Raw genomic sequence first — 25,940 nt, 5'->3', positions numbered from 1 at the left:
CCCTGCCTCAATCCCAGTTTCCCCAAACAGCAAGATTAAGGACACCTCTTGTTTCAGTGCAAAGGATGTGATTTAATTCTTGGTGGATGTTGCAATTAAAGACTACTTAGCATGAAGAGCACTGGAACTGCTTCAGGCTCACCTTGACATGTCTCATTTTTTACCTTTTCTCCAGTGAAAGCTGGTGGTAGGGATGGGGGAAATCATTCTAATCCTGTTTGTAAGCACAGCTGTTGGTCTGCTGTGAGTCAGGCAGTTTGTATCCTGTTCCTGGGTAACATTATTATTCAATGATAAGATGAAAAACAAACACATATCGAACATGGGATGGGGAATACTCAACTTAAGCTCTTCTATCGTTTCTAAGTAGGAAAGAAACCTTAGAATGTATCTCAGGGGATTCCTAAAGCCAACACTTCTATCTGAAACTACAGCAGCTATTTCAGAGAACAGTACTTGGAGAACTGATTTGCCAATAAAAACAAATTAACGGGAAAAAATTGTTTCAAAAATGACACTTCCAAGACTATTCTGCACATGTGGAAGATTAAAAGGGAATAAAACCTCTTGTTTTATTAGTTTAAATTCCAGCATTATGCCATTTGCCATCCTTTATTCTGTATGTTCTTAATCTACCATTTGCCTGAAATTGCTCACAGACAATATCTGCAGACCCCAGTGCACAGAGCTGGGGCAGGGGGAGACAGAACTGTTGTGAGAATTATCTGCATGGAAAAGTGCAGGAAAAATGCTTGTGGAAGAGAAAGAGATCCTTGTGAGGCCTGGCAGGCCAGGTCCAGCGTGGTTTGTGAGGGGCACGGGCAGAGGTGCCAGGGCAGGGGCAGAGCTGCAGTTCAAACAGGACAGTTATCTTTGGGCAGAGCTGGAATTCAAACAATGAATGACCAATTTGTTTTAGTTTTAAAAGGGTAACAAAATCTGATGCAAAATTTTGATTTTATCACTCAACACACGAATATGGCTGAATCCTGTGCACTTGGATAATTGTCATGTCATGACATAACACACAGCTGCAGCCAAAACAAGAAGCCTGACATTTATTAGATTGGCTGCTGTCAGGCAGAATTCTGAATTTAAAATAAACCCAGCATTTTTTATCAGAAAAGGGTTTGGGAATAGCCTTTGTTTGTTTTGTCTCAAGACATGAGGCACATCTTTCTGCCCCTTGCTGGTCTAGGAGAGGCTGCAGCAATGTCTTCAGGTGCAGAAGAGGACAGGAGCCAAGGAAGGCGTGGGGGTAAGCAGCTCTTGGGTAGAGGCAGAAATAAAAGGATGGGAAGAATAATCCTTCTTTTTGTCTCCAGCTATTACTCAAAGCCTAGGCCAGATTCCTCAGGCTGAGGAAGTGATTTCAGAGATTTCTGTGATTTCTAAAGCAAACATAGCAACAATAAAAATAAAGTAGAAGATTACCCAAAGCAGACAGAAGTATGATCCGGCCATGCTGCAGCCATTTAAAAAGATGCAAGAGGCAGAAGGTAAACACACAGTGAAAGGGTTTGAGGAGCAGCAAACAGCTCAGCAAGTCCTTCCTAATGTGGTAACAACAATGTCAGGAACAATGCCATGGAAAAGTTTGGAAAGGCAGAGTTCAGGCAATACCACAACATCACCACGGTGAGATTATTATGAGAATGAGCCATTCACTCTCACCCCGTTCTCTATAATCTTGTTGCAATTGTTCTCTTCGCAGCCTCAGGCACAATAATGAGCATTTATATCCTGCACCCTTTGGCTGGGCTGTGCTCTGCTGCCCTGCCCTGCACTCCTCAACAGCTTCCAGAGCTCTGCTGCATGGGCAGCTGTGCAGAGCGTGCAGGGCTGCAGCCAGCCCTGCTCTGGGCTCTGCCTCCTGTGCTCAGGCAGGCAAGGAATGAGAAATGAGTGAGAGGAATCAGGGTTACAACACTCGAGTCTGCACGCCCATCCCATTGAACTCTGTTTTTAAAGACCAGGAGATCTTGACACTGAGCAAAAACCTCCTCTTGTAAATCCAGTGTTTCTGAAGCACTGGTGAAGGGTCTTTTGGCAGCAAGCACCTCTTTTCAAGGGTGAATTTGAACTTCAAATTTAAATCCTCTGGGGACCTGACTGGATAACCAAAGGCTGAGTTTTTCAGCTGAAAAGACTCTGTGTTAGACCAAATTCTAATACACATGGTGTATGCCTCACTTTTTAAAAAATTTGCTGTAAAATTAGCACCATCCCTTTGGGGTTTGTGTCAAACATTCACAGGTGAAAAATGCCACAGGACAGCTTTGCACTGTGCTTGGTCTCACACATTCTCTCAGTCACTGTTGCTTTGCACTGAATTAAATAGAATTCATTCTTTTGGGTAGGAGTTTTCCTTTATAATTCATTATTCATGTCCATACACAACTGTATGTAAATATCAGTAACAAGTGTTTGCCTGAAGGTGAAGAAAGATGAACTTGGAGATGAGGTGTGGGCTGGGAAGGCCCTGAGACAGGAGATGGATTCTCCTGTGGCCAGGTCTCTGCTGAAGCCTCTTGCTCTCCCACACAAGAGAGTGTGGACACAAATGGTTGTGCCCAGCAGGGTCTCAGCATGACCAAAAAACTCCTGAAGAATAAACAGCCAGGAGGACTGTGACTGTCCTGTCCCCTGGGAGGGCTCCTTGCAGTGAAGCTGAGGGTGAGGTACGAGCTTGGGAGCAGACCCTGCACGCAGAGATGAGCCACAAGCAGGCATCAGTTGTTTTCCTGTCACTTCACATTCCCCTGTGTTTTACCTGCTCCCCCAAAAGGGTGCAGAGACCTTTGTGACCTGAACATCAAATGGTTTCACAATTACTCCTCCTCAACTGCTACCTTCCTCTGTTCTGGATTAGCCTAAAGTGAGGAGGCTTTCACAGACTGTACAGGGCAAATTGTGCTTTTTTACAATTACTTGTGGGGTTTGGAGCCAACCACCTGCTTCAAAGCCCAGAGAGGTTAATTGCAGCCCTCTTTCTCTTGACCTGCATATGTGAGCACACGGTGGCTGGCCTGCTCCCCTGCAAACTGTGTCAAACAGAACTTTCTGGTGCTGCCAGGCAGCTGACAATGGATGGGGACAGTCTGCTTTAAACAGCCTTGCTCCCTGCATTTTACATGAGAGGGTGGCATTCCAAGCTTTTGCTGATTCTTGTCACTGTGTAATGTTTGCAGGAGAGATTTAAGAGCCTTTTCCCTCTTTGTTCCCTCAAAAGCAGCAGCTCAGAGAATTCTGTGTGAAGTCACCTGCTCAGGCAGCGCTGGCCCTTGGCAAACCCTGCACGTTCCATGGGAGCAGAGCAGCTCCTCCCCAGCAGCATCTCCATCCCCTCTGGCAGCCAGGCTGTGCCTGGGAAGGTGTGGAGGAGACTCCAAAGCACAGAAGGTGCAGGGGGACCTTGCTGCAGGCCACAGAGTCCCCAGGGCCCGAGGTGATTTCATTCCCTCTTCAGCGTCACGGTGCTGCTGGCGTGGAATCCCAGCTCCCAGGATGGAATCACATCTTTGTCCCAGGTCTGAAGGGGTCCCAGGTGAAAAAGGAGTGCTGGGCATTTTCTGTCCATGCTCAAGGTTCTCCTTTCCTTCAGATGAGCCAAGTCTACTTTCTAACACCAGCTCTAGTGAGGTTAGTGAAAGAAACCTGGCAGTAATTAAATATGTGGGAGTGAAATAGAGGCTTCCTCATGTGAGCTTTATTCTGCTTTATCATGGGATTCAGCTGGATTTTCCTTTGAATTACCTGGTATGCTTGTACTTAATAGAGTAAACTCAAATTCCAGATAGAGAACTGAAACAACAGTGGCTCTCTTCAAGTTTTCTTATCCAGGCAGGATTATTTTCTGGAAGATACACTTCAGTGAATCCTGAATGCTACACAAGAACACTGGGTGAACTACAGCATGGTTATATATCCTGCTTTGTACTTACCTTTTGGTCAGTGTATAAATGACTGGATGTCTCTGTCTAGACATAAAATCTGTGGAATTTGTAAGCCTAGACTGATATTTTTATAGCTACAATTAATGTCCTTCTTTCAGTTCCCTAATTTAGCACCTTTCTTGCCTGCTGACAAGAACATTTGATGCAGCAAGAAGAGAATCTGAAAAATTAGCTGCTGTCTTGTCAGATATTAGTTATTCCCCTGATCCAGCCTTGATGTTTATCCCTCCCTCTTTGAGTTTTCTTAATTATTTCTGTCTTGTATTAATTCTCACATAACTCCCAAGATGTAAGCTTTATGGTTTAGAATCTCAACTGCTCATTCAATTAATGGGCTTGCTTAATGTGCTTAAACTTTCCAGAGACACTCGTGACACATTATGAGGGAGGGAAAAAAAGATTCCAAGTTTGCTCCAAATCATTTGTGATACTCCTGAGCTTGAAGTCCATTTTAAGCTCTTTATCAGATTATCTAGATTTATTATTTTTATATTCTTCTGCTCATTAAGCATTTATGTGGAGGGAGTGTTCTCTCCAGAAGAGTGACTTAGTTTCCTTTGCCCCATCCCTCATCACCTGGATTAGCCCCTTTGTAAATCAGCAGCTGTAGTTTCAGAACATTGAGAAGGATCTGAGAAGCTGACTTGAAAATGGTAAATATGGAAGGATGGATCTTTTACTTCACATCTGAATATTGCATATTTTTTTGAGCAAAACAAAGCATCTGCCAGAGATTTTTCTCTAATTTTTCTTGGCTCGGTAACCCCTAATCCCTGTTAACATCTGAAAAGATTTGAGGTAGGATTGCAGAGGGAACTCAACCCGTGTTTCAGCATATTCCCCACTGAAGCCTACAAGAGTTATCTCAGTAATTCCAGGAAACCAGAACTGAAACACGGGCTCAGGCAGGATCCCCCTGGATCCGAGTGACACAGAGCAGTCCTGACAGGAGAACAAAGTGCATTTCAGGAACACAACCACACGGCACCAGCTGTGGCTTCAGACGGTGGAAACCACTCTTCGTGGGCTCTGTACACCTCCCTCTCTTCAAAGAACCAGACACAGAGCAAAAACATGCAGTGTGCAGGTGTAGAACTCATGTTATACATGTGCACAAACACAAATACTGGACATGAATGTTATACATTGCTGTGGATTTGTCTGTGAAATCTAAAACTCTACACACACATAGAAATATGTCAGGAACCCTTCCTGAAAAAAGAGTCCTGTCTTCCAGGATGCAGATGGAATTAGCTGCTACATCATGGTTTTATATCAATAAGATCTGTGCTCAGGACCTGGGTTTTGTGCCAGAAGATCCCTGGAACCCAGAGGGAAGATGAGCTGTAGTACACAGCTTGTTTTAGCAGTGATTTCATGGAATGCCACGAAGCAACTCTGAATGCATTTTGTTAAAACAATTACTGAGAAGTTCTAAAAAATAATGCTTCAGCTGCACTTCTGCTCATGAGCCATAAGGGGATCTTTGTCTCAAGGAAAAGGATTCTGGTTTATGGTTCTGAGTCAGACTTTTTCTTACTAACATATGGCCCCATTTTTTCCTGGTTCTTTAAGCAAGTTGTAAACATAAACGTTGATGCACATGGAATTTGATTCATGAAGAGTTTAATTTGCCTAATATAAAAGATTCACACAGGTTATATAACATCATTAAATTATTTTTGTAGTTTGAGAAGTATCCTTTGAGGAAAGCACAACTCTTTCCCTGGGGTCCATTTATCACTGTTTGCTTCTAATTAGAAAACTGAAAATGCAATATGCATGACTTACATTTGCAGTGTTGTCTTAGGACTGATGTATCATCCTTGTTCTTCCCCAGGAACTTTTATTCATTTCCTAATTCTTTTTATATTTTTTTAAGGTTTCTGACAGCTGTGACTCCATCTTCGTTAATGGCAAGGAAATGAAGAGCAAAGTGGATACGATTGTTAACTTCACTTACCAGCATTTTACCACCCAGCTGGAAGTGACGGTCTGGCTTCCCAGGCTCCCGCTGCAGATTGAGATCTCTGACACAGAGCTCAGCCAGATCAAAGGCTGGAGGATTCCTGTCACCTCCAACAAAAGGTATGTTCACAGCACACCTGCCCAGGGCTACTGCTTTTAGACAGCCATTTTTAGAGCATTCCTCAGAATCTAAACTCTCCTGTTTGCCATTAGCTTTACAGCCTGCCCCAGCCTTCATTAAAGCATCCAACAATCGCTGCATTTTATCCTGATCTATACAGCTTAAAAGTCAGTGGCTTTGCCTGGAGCATGAATCAATTCCACACAACCTCAGGACATTGTGTCACACATTCCCATGTGCAGAGCTGAGGAAAAGGAGCTGGGCCTCTCCTGTTGGTGTAACACAGCCCTGTGTGTGAGAGAGAGATTCAGCACTGCCAGACCTCAATCCTGTCTGCTGTGACAAACAACAGGGCCAAGGAAGGGTCCAGGTGTCACTGCCTCCGTCTTGGGCAGGTGGCCAGTCCAGGTCCCTTCCAGCCCAAACCTTCTGTGATTCCATGAAGAAGATGGGGAAGAGAGTGGGGATTTTGAGCTCTGGTCCCACCATTCCCTACTGAAAATGCCCATTTTGTAATAACCATCATTTGCACCATTTGCAGGATTAAGAACTTCCAGGAACGCTGCTCTCTTGGTGGATTTCAGGTGAAGTTGAGAAATATTAGTGGGGAAAAGACATGCCACAAGCTGGGATTTATAACCTGGTGAAAAAGCCTTGCTGGCAGCAGCAAGGGGGGTGCTGAACACTGTGGCAACTCCAGCTGAAGCTCTCCAGTGCCCAGGAGAACATCTCAGCTGCTGAAGGGCCTGGAGAGCCCAGACAGCAGTGGAGGAGAATTACCCAGCACTTCATAAGGGCACAGAACTGGGCAGGAGAATAGGACCCAATTTGCAGGACAGTCAGATAATGAGCTCCAGAGAAGGGCAGTGACTGACCTCTTGGTTATGTGGGTATTTTTTTGGCTATGACAGAAGAGGTGATGAGAAATCAGAGTGTTTGCTTCAGTGGCAAAGGCAGCATTGCTGTTTGAGGCAGCAAGAGCTGTGCTAGGTGAGGAATGAACGGATTGAAGCTGACTGCTTAAATCTTCACTGAACCTCCCTCCTCCTGCCTGTGCTGTCCCACCCCTGAGGCACAGATCCTGTTAAAAGCAGGGGGTTTTTGCTGAGCAAAGGGCTGCAGGATTAGGCTGGTGTTTATTTCAGGAGCAGACACTGAGCCATGCTTAGCAGTCGTGGGCATTCTCAAACCCGCTACAGGCAGCGCTGGAAATTTCCCCCTCGGTGTCTCCTGATTTATTTGGCCAGCTGAAATAAAGGGAATGGTCTGAGAGTCTGCTCTGCTTGCAAGCTGGCAAGCTTTGCAGAGTTTTGGTGCAAAGCATTTGCTGCTGCTTGGATTGCCCTGGAGCTGTTGGCACAGATCCTGCCAGCATCTTCCATGGAGCAGGGAAAGTGTGGACACCCCTGCAAGGTCCGTGCCCACGTGAACAGCAAAGGTTTCAACAGGAAAGAAATGATCTCTTGTTTTATTGACCATTCATGTGGGCTTTTTAACTTTGCAGGGCTATTCTGAATCAATAGCTCAGAGCCAGCATTAGTTGTGCTCACTCTGACATTTACTTTGCACATAAGGTTTTTACATTTCCTTTATTTTTAGATTTGGATGGTTTTAACCTGAGATTTAGTGGCTTTTCATTTTGGTTCTTTTTTATTATTATGACTTTTCTCTTTACTTTTTAATCTGCTTATACCTCCACCTCCTATGTGTTTCCCAAAATCCTAAACATGGGGGAGTTTTTATGAGTTTTGAAGTGATAAGCTGAAGCACTCAAGACATTTGGACTGCAGTCAGGAGCTGTAGGTTTGAGAGTGAGCAGGGTGCTTTTATCTTTGTAAAAACCCCAAATCCAAGCATTTCCCAGCAGGTGAAGCCATAGCATTGTGTTGTTTCAACTTCACCTTCATGTAAGAGCCAATCTTAGCAATTTGCATGAGGTTTTTGATATTTGTCCTTGAAGGAAACTGAAGAACTCTTTCCAAAGTCACTGACAACAGGCTTAGGCACCTTAAACTTAGCCCAAAAATCAACTGGAGCTGTGTCAGTGTTCTGGTCATGGCAGGACTGCAACGTGGCTTCTCTCACCTCACCACAAACAAAATAATTTTCCACTTTCCTCCTGTCCTGCAGGGCTGGTGTCCTCACACCACTCCTTGTCTTCTCAGCAGGAACCAAACATTGCTATAAAGTTATTCCTCAATATACAGCAGGTAAAATGTTGGATTATTATTACAGGGATTGTGCAGAGACACTTGAGCAACCTCCAAAGTTCCTTTCATCTCCTCTGGCTGCCCCAGGGCCTCATTCCCACAGCCACAGCGTGTCTGAGGGGCTGAGCCAGATGGCAAAAGAGAACTGGGCTTACAATGATCTTTGAAACGTTTTTATTGGTGCTGTTAACAAAAGAAATGTTTGTGCATCAGCATAGCTGCTCTTCATCTGAATGTAGCTCTGTGTCAGACCTGAGGAGGAGTTTATATGCCCAGATCCCAGCTGTTCTTTCCAGAGGTGGCTGTTGGTGAAATGTTTGCTTCTCCCTATAAACCCCGTTATGTTTGTAATTGTAAAATACGTGTGATTACAGACATCTCTGCCTATCTGACTTCTTGAATAATTTCCACAAAGCAATGAAGAAAACAGGGTCTTTACAAGACTTTTACAAATGCCCCATGCACAGTTTGAGCTGTGTTGGTTTTTAGCTGGTCTGAACTGCTGCAAGAGCAGGAGTTTGTTGGAGAACAGAAAGGAAAAGACAGGCTGCTCTTGTGCCAGAAACTGGAAAAAAACCCCATTTATCTCCCCAGTGTAAAAGCAGCAATGCAATTTACCAGATCAGCCTGCAGTATATGGGAAATCTTTAATATTATCAAGTGGAGAACTTGATCTCTGGTGAGTGCTGCTGCAGATAGGAAGAGCCTCCCTGGGCAGGTGAAATTCAGCTCCACAATCATCTCCTGGTGCAGGGAAGAGTTGTGTCTGAGGCAGCACAGGCTGTACAAACCCCCAGCCCCAGCAAACAGTGGATGTATATTTAAATTAAAGTCAAATATTAGAGTGTAGAAGAGGTCCAGGCAGACTCTGCTAGTCTAACAAGAACATTTATTTCTATTCCTTGTGCATCTGCAAAATAATTACCTTCATCTTGAGGTTCCTGCACCAGCTCTGTGCACACATATTTACATGGCATGAGTGGCTTCAGCTTGCATTAATAGGAATTGCATGGCTAAAGTCTCCCAGAACAAACTGGAAATTTAATTTCAGTAAATATTTGCAGCTGGGATAGGATATTGTTTTCAGGAGGCTCCCAACACCAGCAGCACGGGTTATCACTTCAGGCAGAGTTTATTGGGCTTTGAGCAGCTCTCTCCTGCCCAGTTCTGGAGACAAAAGCAGGAAAGTTGGCCTGAGTTAAAAGCAGGACAAAATAAACTGCTTTGGCTAAACCCTCAGTGAGTGCTGGCCCTCAGAAGTAAAGCTGTGCTTTAGGGCAAATTAAGTGACACTGGATTGAAACCATTCCATTTGTGGGTAACAGCATTTGCACAAAGCTGGAACACGCTGTAAATTTGCTCCTTTAGTTAATTGACTTTAATGTCCTATGGAGAAAAGGCCTTGGAGATTTTTGTTAATAGGTAGGCTGTATTTTCAAGATCTGTAAAAGCACCAAATTACATTTCTTCTTGAACTGTGAGTGGAGTTATGTGCAGCTTATTTCTGTAGCTTCCACTAAATCAACTTCTAGTGCTTTGTAATTTGTATCTGAGAGAGATTTCTTTTTTTCAATTAGGGGTGTTGCAAATGTTCTTTAAATATAACTCTTTGCAATGAGTATTTCAAATCCAAACCCAGCAAAACTGATTTCTTAAGGGTTGGGGTTTTTTTTAACAGAAAACTAGCATCTGGCCCAAGAAGGTGATGCCTGTTTAGAGAGGGGTGCAGATGAAAAGAGACACACTTCAAGTGCTCAGAGACAATGTCTGTAATGTGGAGTTGACAGATCACTGATGAGATCAGTGCTCGCAGGCACCCTTGGAACAGGCTGCTGCTTTAACTCAGCTCCCTGGCAAAGCCTCTCTCTCTGTGAAATGTAAATTAAATGGAATTCTGGCAACCTTGGCTCGCTCCAGAAAAGCATCAAACCTTCCAAGCAAGTTTGCCAAGCAGCAAGAAATAGGGTAAGATGAACTTTGAGAGATTTTCAGAGATGACCAAGGGGAAGAAAGCACAATATGCAGCAATAGCTTATATTCAGCAGGACCTGTCTTAAGCAGAAAATGAGCTCCTTGCTTAATGAAGGATTTTAAGCTCACTGAAAACACTGTAATGAGGAGTTTAAAGGGAACTGTGCAGTTCACTGGATCCCAAACATTTTGTTGCATGCATGGAGACAAAACACTGACTTACTGCCTAAATCTTGATTTTGTGGCTTTAAAGTGGAAACATTATATCCTTTAAAAAAAAAAAAAAAAACCAGATCAAAAAACCCAAAACCAACCAAACAAAAAACCAGAAAGAACTTGAATTGAGACCTGGCAAAGCAGATTTGCAAGCTTGTACTGAAAATTCAGACACCTCCCTCTCCTCTGCACTGACAATGAACGTGCCTTGCTCGTTCTGGGCTTTGGAGAGGCTTTTGTGATGCTCCACATTTGTGTGCCATAGAAAACATGTTTCTGAGGAGAAGTACATAAACATCTCTAAGTGTTTTTGTGCTGAGATGGAGCCTTTGCATTTAAGATACCCCAAGGAATGGACTGGACTCGGATCATCTTTTTGTTGTGGTAAATACAGGCTGCCCACACCATCCTGGTCCTGGAAATAAGAACAGGAGTGCTCCCTCTGTGCTCCTGTGCAACAATCCTTCCCTCTGGTCATTCCTCAGCTCATATTTATGAGCTGGGGCTGAAAAATAATTCCCTCCAGTTGTTTTGAATGGATTTCCTCTTGGACAATCCAGCGGGGCAAAGTTTTAAACAGTGAAAGTAGAAATAAACAAGCACATAAATAAATATAACAGCAACTCGTTGGATCTGAATAAAACATCAAATCACAGAATGGTTTGGGTTGAAAGAGACCTTAAAGATTATCTTGTTCCAACCCCTGCCCTGGGCAGGGACAAACATCAGGTTGTGTAGCAGGGACAGAAAGGGAGTTGTGGAAAATGGTGCTGGTGTGGATATTGAATGTGGGAACATTTCCTGCAGCCACAGCTCGGGTTTTGGGTCTCTTTTCCCATAACAAGGCTGGATCCCATCAGTTCTGTGCTCTTTTGCCCCAAATCCCATAAGTACCCCTTATCTGCATTTTTCTCCAATTCTGCACAGGCACTAACGTTACTGTCTGTGTTATAAAGAGAGGGGAAAATCCCAAAATCTCAGAGCTGAACTTGGTTTTGCCAAAGTCTGAGATTGTTCAGAGCTGGGATGTGGCTTAGCTGAGTTGAAGAGGGTCAGAACACAGGAATAAATTGAAAGTGGGAACACGAAGGAGTTCATGAATTCCTTTACAGCACAGATGGCTGTGGAGCACAAAAGCTTCATGAATATTCTCCCTTCTAGAACTTTCTTTGTGGTCATTTTGCCAACTGAGCTGACTTCAGACTGCCACCAGCATTGGGAAGGAGAGAAATTGAAGTTTCCCTGAAATACCCAGCTAGTCAGACTCTGTAAGACTAATTTCTTTGGGGAATCTAAATCCTATTTTAGTAGCCTTTTCCCTAACAATTCCAGTTATTCAACGATGTTTCATTCAGCAGGTAATGATGGACACTTGTTTTACACACACAAAACCAAAAGGTGTACCACAGACCTTTTACTTGAGGCTGAATGTAAATATTCAGCTAACAGGTGATGCATTGAAAATGCATTTCCAGTGGATTAGGTTCTGTAACTCAGTCATTTTGAAGAGCACAAGGGTTTTTCTTAGATATGTTTTCAGCTTACTGGCTGCCAACTTTGTCATAAAACAATTTATAACAAAAACAATTCTGTTTTATAATAGTTTTTCATAGCTGCTGTTTCAAAGGAGAAGATAAAGGGACACAGTAACCACAAAACTACCTCCTGCAATACTTTGAAAAATGAGAGACTTACCCTGTATTTCCCACCCTTGATGTAGAGGTGGCTTCGGGCTCAATAAATACAGGAGGGAGGGAAATTATTTCTGAGCAATGAATCCACAGCATGGGGGCACAATGAGTAAAAGTGTGACCACCCACTGCTTAATACCTGACTTGGAAGAGATAAGAGGATCCATGTGTTTGTCCCAGGGAATAAACAAGAGAAAAAGAATAATAATATTGGTGGTAAAATGGGCCTTTAAGCAGACAAACTGTGTGAGGTGTGACAGCAGAGCTATCACGTACAAATCACTGTGATGCCTTCTCTGAGCTTTAGGAAAAGCTGTTTTCACAGGTTATATTTTGGGAGGGGGACAGATAGAAAATGTTGAAGGAAGTGTGTCTGATGCTGCAGGTGTTTCTGCACGGTGAAATCTGAGCAGCCTGCCCTGAGTGGGAGCCTAAATGCCCAATCTGGGTTTTTGGAAGGCACCTGAGGTCACTGCATGAGCTGTGTGAGATGTGAGGTGGAGTCAAGGTGTGTTCTCAAAAGCAGAGGAATCAACAAAGCACAGCAGGGATGGGCACCAGCTGGGGGCTCTGCCTCAGCAGGGAGAGCCTGAGCTGTTACAGGAGGGAAAAGCACAGAAATACAAATGTTAAAGGATGGTAAAACACCTTCTCCCACCCTGATGAGCTGCCACAGGGCTTTGTTCCACAGCTGCCCTCTCCTAAACATTTCCTGAGCCCTCTGCACTGTTTCCCTGCTGCCTGGAGAAGGGGCAGGGGCTCCACTCCATCCCAGCAATGACAGAAAACACATCTGCACTCTGCTGGGAGGTCGCACACAAACAAAGGACGCGCTGCAGGAAGCGATGGTAGCTTCGAAATGGCACAAAAAGCTGCACAAAGCTCCACCAGGATTTCCTCAGCTGCCCACCCAAGCCCTGCTCTCCTGTCTCACATCCCCTCACTGATGGGAGCGAGGTGCAGCTGGAGCAGTAACAAAGCTGGATGTGTTCACAGGCCCACCCGCGACAGCGAGGATGAGGAGGATGACGAGAAGAAAGGCAAAGGCTGCACCCTGCAGTACCAGCACGCCTTGGTGAGGGTCCTGACGCAGTTTGTGGCCGAATCCTCGGAGTTTGGGGGCCAGCTGAGCTACCTGCTGGGCTCGGAGTGGCAGTTCGACATCACCGACCTGGTGGCCGATTTCATGAAGGTGGAAGAGCCCAAGGTTGCCAAGCTGCAGGAGGGCCGAGTGCTGGCTGGGCGTGAGCAGGGCATCACCACGGTGCAGGTACGGCTCACACACACCCTGGGGGATGCTGGACAAAACTCACTGATCTCAGAAAGAAAACCAAGCTGAAAAAATGGCCATGCTAAAGAGAAAAGGAAGTTTGGATGGGTTTTCATTGTGGCTATTTGTCACTTCCACAAAATGCCCTTAGGTGAAGCTTTTGAAGGGATTTATCCATCTTGGTGTGACTGGAACACAGGGAGGTTTCTCTGGCTGGGGAAGGAGGTGACAAGAGGCACACAGGCAGCTTCTTTTAACTTCAGTGGGACCATAGGAACATAACTGTTGGGAAATTGTACCAAATATCTACATGCACCTTTATATGATTGATTAGTTTAGCCTTTAAAAAGGCTAAACTTTTTTTGGGGAACATAAAATGAGTCCTTTTATGTTCCCAAAATCTATCACAAACCATGGGCACAAAAATAATCTTCAGATGCCTTTCATAGTGTTCGTGTTCCCACCCAACTCTGTGTCCAAATTCATGCACCTTCCTTAATCAAAATAAAGGAATAGAAGCACTGGGCTCTTCTCAGGGGCTGCAAACACCTGTAATGTTCTGGTCACAGAGTCAACACAAACAGGGAATTTAGGGCTCAGCTCCCTTCAACCTGAAATAAATGGGATAGAAAGGTCAAGGGATTTCTGCCCTTCAGATGTCTCTTTCTCTCCAGTGGCTCTAGAAGAGCAGGAAGCTCCAGTGCAGGGAGATGTGCTGCAGGTTTCTCGTGTTGCTTTAGACAAATCACACCTCCAGTATTTTGGGCTGAAACCAGCTGTTTCTGTCACCAGGATAAAGATGAGTCTCTTTCTGAGCATGCTGGAAACAAGGTCTCAGAGCAACTGGCAGGAGTGTTTTGGCATTGACAAATGCAGGCAGGCACCCAGTGGGATTTTCAAAGTTCTTTTGCAAGCCTCACTTTCATTTCATTCAGGTCCTCTGTCCCTAGAAAGGCAACAGGCCAAGTTCCTATCAGCCAGGCTTTGAACACTTATTTATCCCTCCCTGAGTTCCAGTGTTAATCAGTGTCTTACACTCTGTCCTGTGCTGCACTGCATTCACAGGCAGTTTTATAGACCCCACAAAAATGTCTTAAAACACCAACAAATCCCTTTCATTTATTCTATATGATACATATTTTGTCAAGATCAAGCTGCAATTTTGGAGTGATTTGTTGTTTCATTAAATTATTCTGCTAGATAATTTAGCAGCAAAGGAGTGAAATATGTCAGGGGAAACATCAGCTCTGGCCTAGACACGGATGTGACAAACCCAGGATTAATCTGGAGTGCTGGTTAGAGGCCAGCCTTGCTCTGAAATACTTCATGGCTGTTTCACACAAGGTGTTTCCTTTCTCTTCCCAGGTTCTGTCTCCTCTCTCGGATTCCATCCTGGCAGAGAAGACAGTGATCGTTCTGGATGACCGGGTGACCATCACAGACCTGGGGGTGCAGCTGGTGTCAGGCTTGTCTGTGTCCTTCCAAACCAGCAAAGGAAATAAGAGAGCCCTCGTTGCTACCACCTCTGCCCACGACATCCTGCGCACCCCCAAACAGGTACAAGAGAATACATCAAATTATTGATGTCTTCCCTCTGCTTTGGCAGAGTCATTTGCTGTAAATTTTAGGCAGCAGCTATAATGACCATATGGCTGTGAAAAGCAGTCACTTCTCGTAGTAAAGTTCATTTTCCTGAGCAACCCCACGGTGCCAAGAGCCCTTCACAGGGACCATTAAACTCTCCGGGGACCTGCACAGCGCAGGGAAAGGGATGGACGTGTCTGGGAGTGCACAGTGCCAAACAAAGCATGGATGTGCCACAAAAACCACTTTTGCTGGGGGAAAATGCAGCCTGGCTGGGCAAGCAGAGCTGGGAATGCCGTTCCTTAATTGTCTCACAAAGTCAGCTCAGCCAAAACCGCCTCTGGCTGCAGGTGCAGAAGTTTTTCACAACTTTTTTTTTTTGCTGAAAACTGATGAATTTGTGCTTACTTTGAACCATATAGTCTGAGGAATTAAATAGCTTTTAATGAGACCACAGAGTGAATTCTGTATGTGGTTTTTTAATAGATTGTATAGAATTGAGGTCCTACATCAGTGCACAAAAGTGTAACTATATTTTTTGCACTAGCAATTCGCAGTAAGAAGACAAATTGGTTTGGTCAAAACATAAGAATTGTGTTTTTTATGACTGTTGCTGTAGTTCCCAGGAAAGACCACAATCACTTTTGCCTATTGCAAGTCCAGAATATTTGAAAGTGTGACAGAAAAGACAAAATGCTGCACTGAGATGTGTTCTCCTCCCAGTTTGTTCCATGGGCTGGATGGGCTCGCTGGCCTGACACATTCCAGCTCTGCTCTTTCTATTACATACAGCACTGAAACTGCAGCATTAGAGAAATTCTCCAAAAGAATTGGGGAAAAAAGTCCTTTATAAACCTAATTGACCGTGATGCTGGAAATATGATTATTTTCATCACGAGGTTCTGGCATTCAAAAGAGGCTTCTCACTTCAGACTGAGAAAAAAGAATCGTCAGTTGTTTTTTCCAGCATTTTTATTAAATTTATCTGAGTGTTTCTTTGATAGTTCCTGAAGGTGAGGTAAATGCCTCAATGGTCTAGAGAACACAAGCCTGCAAGAAAATGAGAAGCAGAGTAGACATTTCCATTTTCTTCAAAAAAAAAACAAACCAAAAAGAGAGACCCCCAAAGCAAAACTCTGTATTTTTTTTCAGAGTTTAACAATGGAGTGTCTGATTCGTGCTCTCTCTCTCTCGTATTTTCTTCCCCTCATCCTCTCCAGGAGGCCGTGGTGAGTGCCTGGGTTTTGTTCAGCGATGGGTCAGTGACACCCTTGGACATCTACGACTCCAAGGACTTCTCCATCTCCATCACGTCCCTGGATGAGATGGTGGTGTCGTCACAGCAGAGCCTTCAGTCCCTCTGGCCCGTCGTGGTGGCCGAAGGGGACGGGCAGGGGCCTCTGATTAAAATCGAGATGGTCATCAGTGAGACCTGCCAGAAAACCAAGCGCAAGAGCGTCCTGGCTGTCGGGAAAGGAAACGTCAAGGTGAAGTTTGGCCAGAAAGATTTGGACCAAAAAGGGAGCAGCAACGACATCGATGACCTGGAGAAAGATTTTAAAAGCCATGCAGGCAACGCTATAGAGAAAGCTGCAGAACAAGAGAGGACAGCACAAGACTGGTCCAAAAACCACGAGGACGTGTCCAGTCCTGAGGACAATGCAAACAAAAGCACAACTTTCATATCTCCCGTTGATCAGGAGTCCCTGGAGGATGGCCAGCTTCAAAACAACCCAACTGCCTTCACAGGTTTCCCTACCCAAGTAGAAATTCCAGGAGAAAACAATCCCAGCGACCTCTCATTGACTTCCAGAGGGTTGACAGACCTGGAGATCGGCATGTACGCGCTGCTCTGTGTTTTCTGCTTAGCAATCTTGGTCTTTTTGATTAACTGTGTGGCATTTGCTTGGAAGTACAGGCACAAAAGGTTTGCTGTGAGTGAGCAAGGCAACATCCCCCATTCCCATGACTGGGTCTGGCTTGGAAATGAGGTGGAGCTCCTGGAAAACCCAGTGGACATTTCGCTCCCGTCGGAGGAGTGCACTACCATGATTGACAGAGGGATGCAGTTTGAAGAAAGCAACTTTCTCCTTAATGGGAGTTCTCAGAAGACTCTTCATAATCATATCCTCAGATCTTCTGAGTACCTTTGTGAAAAAGAAGTTAAAAGTGAACCTATAAATCCTTCTGGGCCAAAGCAGAAGCGAGTAAAGTTCACTTCATATACAACAATACTGCCAGAGGATGGAGGCCCCTACACCAACTCAATTCTATTTGACAGTGATGATAATATTAAATGGGTATGCCAAGATATGAATCTTGGTGATTCCAAGGAACTTAGGGACTATATGGAAAGACTGCAAGACAATATGTAAAACTACTTTCTTATGTTTGTAATCACCTTTATGCCTTCTGTTTATGGATGGTGGAGCAGTCAGTCCAGTCAGCAATAGGAACAAGACAGTCCAACCCTGGAGGTACTGAGATGATAACCTGATATCAGAGAGCAGGTCCAAGAGGCTGGCTGAGTTAATCCTGTTTCACCACAAACCAGGATGTGCCCCTAAAACAGCTCCCTGTAGGTGTTGGAGGTGTCACACACGATGGCTGTTTTTGTATACTGCCTGGTACTAGCAAAATGCTAATCCAACTGCGCTCCGGCTCAGAGGAGACTTCATTTGTTTGCCATCTCTCATGATAAATGGTAAATCAGAAAAGAAAGGGATGTTTGTTTGCATTGATTTTTTCTAGTCGTCGTCCTTTGTAAAGCACAGTGGACATTTCTTGCTTACAGCCTGAGAGGAGGCTCACGGAAAAAGGGATCGGAATGAATCTCATTTTATTGCCTATGTGCAATGCAGCCAAGTAGTCTTATTATTTTTTACAGATATAAAAACCCCCATGTGGTTAATTTCTTCTTATATTGTTTGTGAATTTTATTTGACTTAGGGAACATTAAATATTTTCTTTGAAGGGGTTTGATTTTTTTTTTTTTTGGTTGTACCAAAGTGTAGTACAGTAATATTTATAATGATTTGAGTTTTTTATTCATCTGCTTCAGCCCCCAGAGATACCTCCTTCATTGCTGGTTATCTTCCTCCTTTCCATATGGGTCGTTAGTATTTGAAACATAGACAGGAATTAGAACTCTTACTGGGAAAGGGTTGTGTCTTCTTACAGGGAACTGTAAATATAATAATAAACCCTGGAAAATAAAAATCAAGGAGTAGCCCTGGGTTCACTTTTGTCATTGCTAATATGAAAAAAATAACCTGTAAAAAAAAACCCAGCACATTCTTCAAAGGGAAATGCTTTGCTGGAACAGTAGCTTGGCTGACAAGACATTTTATTGTCTGAGTGAGAAAGTCAAATGTGGTATTGAAACATAAAATAGGGAGGAAATTTCCCAGGAAATGAGCAAAGCTTGGAGTCACTGTCACTCTGTACCAGTGAATCCATTGGTGGCAGGGTTCAGCAGGCCAGAGAAGTTCATGCCCCAGAACTTGTCTAAAACATCCCTGGCCACGAAGCCATTAAAGAGAAAAGCTTTCCACCATGGTTCATTAAAAAGAAAAGACACGTTGGGTCTGCAGTCACACAAGGAACTATCCAATTTTATCAAGGGAAACATGCTGGAAGTTCAAAGCTGCCATTTCATGTGTATCACATGTATTTTTTTACTGAAGGATGACTGAGATAAGTTGAAAATTTCAATTAGGAAAAACCTGAATCTACAGAACATTTAAAACCCCCCCAGTAAAGCACACGTTCTTGTGATGGATCCTGTGCAACAGCCACAAGAGCCAAATGACAGCTGCCTTACAAACTGGAGTTCCCATCTTTTAGGTAGATCAAAGCAAGATTTGAATTTGTACTTCAGTGGTGATACTCAAACAAAGCAGAAAATTGGGAAATTCTGCGTTTGGGTCCTAATTCACAACCGGGAGCGTATTTAATGTAACTTGTGCAAAATACAGGAATTTTAACACTGAGATGAAAAGTGAGGACACCAGGCTTATATAAGTGAGTAGAGACTTACTTTTGCTGGCACTGAAGTGCACAGGGAAGGGATGGCATCTGTTCTAATCTAATTTGGAGGAGAGAAAATAATAGAGCACAGATTCTGTTTCATAAGGGATGCAGCACTTGTGTGTCAGATGAAGTCTTGGGTTGTTTAACAAATGTTCTCTCCCCTCTCAATGATCCAGGAAATAAGGAAAGCTGAATTCCTACAGTGATCATTGTACCAAAAAAAAAAACAAACCCTTTTGTAGAATTTAACTTCTCTTCCCAGTGTGCTATTTTGTATTTGGCCCAACCAGAGAGCAGAACAAAAAAACCCCCTATTTACTGTTGTTTGCACATTATAAACTGACCACAAATTGATTCATTCTTGAAATCAAACCAAGCTGCTGCTGGCAGGTGCAGAGGGCAAAGAGCCCAGCTGGGCCTGAGTGCAAACCTCTCTGTGTGCTGTGGTCTCACAGTGGAGCACGGAGCCATTTCCTCATGGAAACCTTTCCTTCCATTGCTCTGAGCTCCATTTCCTCATGGAAACCTTTCCTTCCATTGCTCTGAGCTCCATTTCCTCATGGAAACCTTTCCTTCCATTGCTCTGAGCTCCATTTCCTCATGGAAACCTTTCCTTCCATTCCTGCTGAGCTCCAAAAACCCCAATCCCCAAATCTTGCAGTGGGGGGGAAAAGAAAGATCTGCAGGTTCACAAATTTTCTTTTTCTTTTCCATCACGTGTCATTACATGAAAGCTCTTACATGGAAAATGGCAATACAACCATGGAAAAAAGCAATATAAAAAAAAGAAAAGAAGTGGGAAGAGAGAACTCTCTATTTTCAGTAAAACTGGGCTAACACCAATAAAGTGGAGTTATTCTGGATTTATCCTGGTTTGAGCATTTACGCTGCTTCTTGTAAGATGAAAGGAAAATATATTCAACATGAATATATTTGATGCAAAATAGCTCTGATCAGTTCCTTTTAAATTAAATATCTCAAATTTTAATTTCAAAAAATACTCTAAATTTAAGTAAATTAAATTCTGAATTAAACACACCCCCCCCCCCCATTTTCCCATTCACCTAAATATTTTTCAGTGACGCTGTTAAATACAATATTTTATTCATGGACTATAGAATATTCCACTTTGCTGTTAACTGAACAGCATTTACACATTGATAAAAGAGTCTCTGCTTTTGAGAGAACAAAGCAATGGTAGCCAAGTGATCAAAAGGCACAAAATGTATGTATGTAAGTATGTATGCAGGAAAGTAGAATTGCCTGAAAAATAGGAACTGTTCTGTCCAATTAATTAGCATTAATTATGCTTCAGTAGGTGCCTAGGGAAGCAATACCTGTAATTTAATACCAAACAAACATCATCTCTTACTTTGGGCGTGCGTAGAGAGGACCTTGGGGGCTTTGCTGCTCTCAAGGTGTGAACTCATCCCTGGGGGACCCCCAGGAACAGCCCCGTGAGCACAGGGGGCAGTGATGGAGCCCAAGGCAGGGGCTGCCAGCCCTGAGCCCCTGCCAGGCTGAGCCAGGGGGGCAGAGAGCAGGGAGGAGCAGCTGGAAGTTCTCAAGTGTGCAGAACCTTTTGTTTCGTTCATCCCCAGTGCCCAGCTCTGGGGCTGTGCCCCTTCCTCACCCCTTGGGGACCCTGCCCCACCCCTGGGGCTGTGCCCTTCCCATCCCTTAGGGACCCTGCCCCATTCCTGGGGATGGCTGGGACCCTTCCTCACCCCTTGGGGACCCCGTCCCACCCCTGGGGCTGGCTGGGACCCTGCCCCACTCTCCTCCCACGTTCATGTTTGGAGCTGCTGGTTCTTAACTCATCTTGGGGAATGTACAACAAGACCTTACAGCCATACACCGTGCAAAGAGTCCATTATAAAATGGAGAAAACCCTTGTGTTGCAAGGTGGAATGAAACCCCTACGAATGAAAAGCTGATTTTTCATAGCGGATGTGCTCTTTTATGGAATATAAATCATGTGCACTACATTGAAATACACGATAGTGTATGTAATGCATACATTAACTGCTGAATTATAACACTGGATATGTATATACATCACACCCCAGATATTTATACAATATAATAAGTCTTAGATGTATAACATAATGAATTCTGTACAAAATAAACTGTAAGTTAAGACAATGAAACAGAACTTTTATATCTGTGTAATTTGTATGCTGATTAAGTTATTCAAGCTTCAGTTTTCATCTTTTAATGTGCCCTTTAAAAAAGATACTTATTTTCTATAGGCAGATGTCTGAAATAAAGACTTGAGTCTTCAGAAGAGAAGCAAATGAAAGACTGAAAGAAACAGATTTTGCTGGAGAAATAAACCTAATGTTCACGTGGTTGCTTTTTTTTTTTTAAGCCTGCCTAAAGGATTTTGTGTTTCTGCTGCTCAGGGTGAGCTGCTGGCTGGGTTGAGGGTGATGTGCCCCTGCCAGGTGAGCAGGAACCAGCAGAGCCAGCAGTGTGGGCATTTCTGTGTGTCTCCTTCCCCAAAGCAACACAAATCCCTGCATTTCACAGCCCAGCACTCCCTCCAAAGGCTGCTCCAGCTCTGTCCTCCTTCCCCTGCACCAGGAGTGCAGACTGAACATCCCAAATGGGCAGGGAACACGCTCAGGTGCAAAGGAAAAGGTGACAAACCATACCTGTCCCTTGAGCTCTCCAGTGGGAATCACCACAGCTCAGACTTTGGATTCTTCTGGATTCTCTAAAGTTCCCTTTAGACTCCAAGAGCCTCAGAATTCCTGTGTGACCACTGACCACGGCGTAAGAGCTGCAGGAAAGTCTTGCTAATGCTAAAAAAGGAAAATTGAGCCTCAGTTTTTCGCTCCAGGCAGAGCCAGAAACCCAGAGCTCCTGGCAGCTCAGCAATTGGGCTCCTCCAGGCACTGGGAATCAGCCTCAGGAGGTGCCTCCTTCATCCTTTTGCTGGTTCCAGCTGACCCACACCTGAGATCAAACCCACTGCCAAGCCAAGGGCTGCCTTTGCATAATGGGAGCAATTTCACAGCACCTGAATGATTTAATGAGCACTATTGGAATTTCTAATGTACTGAAATGTGTTTTTATATAAAGTCTATTGGACAAATGGATTGAAAAATGTGATTTAGGAAGTTCCTCAGAGAACCAATTCTTTGGGCACAGATTCCAGTCGGTCCCCACTTGGTGTTCTAAACACTGAAATAAGAAATGTTTCTTATAAATGACACTTTTTGTGTCCTGGTAGTTCTGCTTGGTCACTGTTTGGTCACTGCTGGGACACCCCATCCCCATAGCAGCATCTCAGGGCTGCCAGTGGCTTTACTCACACCCAGGGTTCTGTTCAGGATAACTGAAAGTATCAAAATCTTTTAGAGAAAAGCTGTCTTTAATTATATTTTATCCAAACACACACTGAACTGCCCAAAACACCTGACAAGGGGTGCATTGGAACTACCAATACCTGTGCTCTGGAAATAATTACCTGCATTGATGTGGGAGAGAAACAGCCCAACAAACACAAGTGTGTTTTTCCTTCCAAAAAACGGAGCCCTCAGGATTTGGCAGGCAGGAGACCTGCAGAGTGGTATTTGTCACAAATTAAATAGGCCAAATCCTGAAGGCTGTCTCAGCTGAAACTCCCACTGCTCTTGTTAGGAGCTGGACTGAGCTGGGACAGGCAATTCCAGCCGGGTCTGGCTCCTGAGGCTGGGGAAGTCCTGGTGTTGCACAGCCCCAGCCCCTGCTGCCTCCCCTCAGCAGCACCTCCAGCTGCTTCCAGAGAGCCCCAAATGCAGCCCAGAGCTCCTGGGGCTGGGACACTGCAGGCTTTGTCAGGCTCAGGAGATTCTGGGCACTGAAAGCGCAGCCAGTGTGAAAAATCAGCAATTCTGCACCCTCCCCGTGCTGTCCTTGCAGAATAACTTTGAATTCCTTTCCCTTTCCGTTCCAGCGATCCATTTGGCCAGATTCTGCAAAAGTTTGGTTACTGAGGGAATAAAATGGAGCTCTTATGGAGAGAGGCAGCTGGCTTAAGAAATTGAAGCAAAGTGGGTGATGTTTTGAGACCTGTTCTGAAGCTCTCAGAGGGCATCAGAGTGTTACTTGCTTCCAAAAACATATGTATCAGCATCAGGATTTCCAAACCAATGCAGATGAAGCCTTGTCTCATTCCTTCTGATAATCCTGGGTTAGTCTATTTAAAAAACAATGGGATCTGATGATACAAAAGCCAAATAAGGAGCTTAGGATTTAGTGGAAATGAAGAATGGATATTTTTAATCCTCCAATTTAAACCTGTGGTAGGCAGGTTTATACCATGGAATTATCTGTAGGAATTTTTTCTTTAATCAGTAGGGTTTTAAAATGAAAAGTCCTCAGCCATTTCAACAAAGACTGGTGCCACTGAGTGATGATCAGGGTGTGATGGTGCCACAGAAAACAAAACCCAGGGCGCACACACACACTCCCATGGTGTGGCTCTTCGTTTCTTGGTCTCTGCCTAAACTGATGTTATTTCAATGTCCTGAAGGTCCCTGTGTGTGACACAAGAACAGCAGAAAAGTCAGGCTTCAGAGAAAAAAAAAAAATCCAACCTGAGAATCCAATCCTGGAGCCCAGAGCAGGGTGAGGGGGGCCAGCAAAGGGCCCCAAAGCTGCAGCAGGGTGTGTGCAGTGCCAGCTCTGTCACAGCAACCTGCAAAGCCAGTCTGCAGCAGGGCTGGGGAAATACAGGCTGTGCCTCAGCACAGAAATGCAGTTGCTGCTCCTCTCCTCCTGTCAAAGCCTGGAGGAGCAGCCTCTTGTCCAGCTTTACTGGAAATAAACTCATAAAGTGAGCTCCTGGAATCGTGGTGTGAGGTGCCTGTGTTCACTCTCAGTCAGAGCTGGCCTGTGCAGGACAGAGCTGTTCGAGCTCTTTTCTGGCTTTCAGCCATCTCTAATGCATCGTTGGAACTTAACAAATGCATTAAAAGCACCACCACACACATCACTTCACCAAAAGGCAGACTGGCAAAAGATTTCAGGCTTTTAGGGCTTGTGCCAGAAGAACCTGAGCACATTGCTAAAGTCATTTAATTTGCTGCCCCACAGAAGCTGCTTTCCTCTAGGTCAGGCTCCTAAAAGCCAAAGTTTCTCAGGACATCCCCTAATTTGACAGGAGTTCATCCTCTCTGGCTGTGTTTCCTTCCACTGACACACCCAGCAGAGAGAGCATCAGCAAGGGGAGCTGCCAGGGTTCCCACCAGCTGAAATCATTCCTGATATTCTCCCGTAGGCAGGAGCTGAGCATCCCAGGGCACTCACCTGTGCACAGGGGGACAACAAACCTTGGCCAAAGCACAGAAACCTCCTGTGCTGGTGAGAAACAACCCACAAAGCAGCCAGGCCCTCCTTTCTGAGTTTCCCAGGCACCCAGGAGCCAGCCAGGCACTCCTGAGGCGCTGCTTCTGCTTGGAACAAAGCTTCATTCCACTGAGGACACTTGGCTCAGTGATTCTGAGGCAAACACCAGGATCCACAGCTGTTCCTGACTCTGTGTCTTACCTTGCTGTGCCCTTGGTCACTGGAACTCACGAGGATGTATTTAAATGAAAATTCCAGTGATCTGAGGCAGCTCCGTGCGTAGCAAGAACCCCAAACCGGGAATGTGCTGGGGTTTGGAAAGGAGCTGCTTCCCTTTGCTTGCCAGGAGCTGACAGTGTCCCTGCCCTGACACACACCTGGGGCTGCCTCCACCTTCCACCATTTTTAAAGATGAAATTTTTGATGTGGCCTCATAAAAGCCCTTGGGACCATCCAAACTGATCATTAATTTGGATTTATTCCCTACAATTAGTCCCCTGCTGCTTCTGCTCACAGGCTGTTGTTTTAGCAAGGACTCTTCCCTGAGAGAAATCCCCCTCTCCCTAAGAGCTGGGGCAGTCTCTAGCAAACAACATCCCTCATATTCAAAAATTCAAGCCAGAGGACAGGTTGTGCTAGGAAAGCTGGCATGACTCACATTTAAATGCCTCATATTTGCAGGTTATGTAGCTTTCAGGTGTTTCTGCAGTTAAAGGATTGGCAATTTCCATGGACTTGAAGGAAAGGGAAAAAAAAGAAAAAGATTCCTGCCATCATTTTTGGAAATTCTTTTTGTGAAAGGTAATAACATGTATCACTAGACAAGCGGGGTTTTTCTTCCTGCCAAGGCAGGAAAAAATGCAAGCTGGAAAGACTGAGGTAGCAACATCAGTACAGGAGCTGGGAATGGTTGGCACTTTCTGAGAAACAGCATCATCCCCTGTAAATGATACATCATGCAATTACCTGCAGGTGGAAAGAAAGAAAACAGAAGGATAGATTCACAGTGTGGGGGTTTTTGGGAATGGGGGAAATGTTTTAGAGATGGGCTACATCTCCTCGTTACTTAGAGCTCTGTGCTTTGTGCTGCATCTGTTTCTGCCTGCTTTAACACCTGGCTTGTCTTCAAGGTTTGGCTTTGAAGTGAGGAAAAAAGTGAACTCCCAAACAAAAGCTGTGCCAGCTCCTCCCCACGCTGCAGTGCCCCAGAGAAAGGAATCAGCCGTGGCCCCTCTGCTGCTGGAGGGATGGGGAGCACCAGGAGGGGAGAAATGAGCAGAGAGCAGAGCCCGGTGCCCTGAGCAGAGATAACAACTGGCTCCAGCCCAGCTGGCAGAGGGGCAGCAGCAAAAAGCTGCTCAGATTTCCAAACACTCCTTGGCACCTGCACACGTTGTGGCACCTCCTGCAGCACCCAAATCCCTTTAAGGAGCCCTGCGGGTGGGGAGAAGGTGAAACCTCCCTGGAAAGCCACAGGGTAACGTCCCCCACGGCATCCCACATGTTTGATGGCCCTGTCCTGCCCGTCAGTGGCACAGCTTGGTGACTCTGGCAGGGTTTGGATCAAGCACAGAGCACAGTGAC

General features: G+C 44.7%; 1 protein-coding gene across 1 annotated transcript in view; it reads left to right on the top strand.

The window, feature by feature from the left end:
* TMEM132B (transmembrane protein 132B) overlaps nt 1-21,051 on the top strand; it is a 209,846-nt gene extending 188,795 nt beyond the window's left edge. Inside the window, exons 6-9 of the mRNA XM_088065185.1 lie at nt 5,839-6,044; nt 13,130-13,403; nt 14,769-14,960; nt 16,208-21,051. Coding sequence (XP_087921311.1) covers nt 5,839-6,044; nt 13,130-13,403; nt 14,769-14,960; nt 16,208-17,362 — 1,827 coding nt within the window. The 3' untranslated portion in view covers nt 17,363-21,051. The remainder of the gene's footprint in view (nt 1-5,838; nt 6,045-13,129; nt 13,404-14,768; nt 14,961-16,207) is intronic.
* The last annotated feature ends 4,889 nt before the right edge of the window (nt 21,052-25,940 follow it).

Source organism: Pseudopodoces humilis, chromosome 20 (assembly GCF_049639895.1).
Source record: "Pseudopodoces humilis isolate 2021_Gansu_Grassland_sample_001 chromosome 20, ASM4963989v1, whole genome shotgun sequence".
Taxonomy (NCBI): Eukaryota; Metazoa; Chordata; class Aves; order Passeriformes; family Paridae; genus Pseudopodoces; species Pseudopodoces humilis.
Note: the sequence above shows the minus strand (reverse complement) of the source record. Positions and strands in the feature narration are given on the sequence as shown.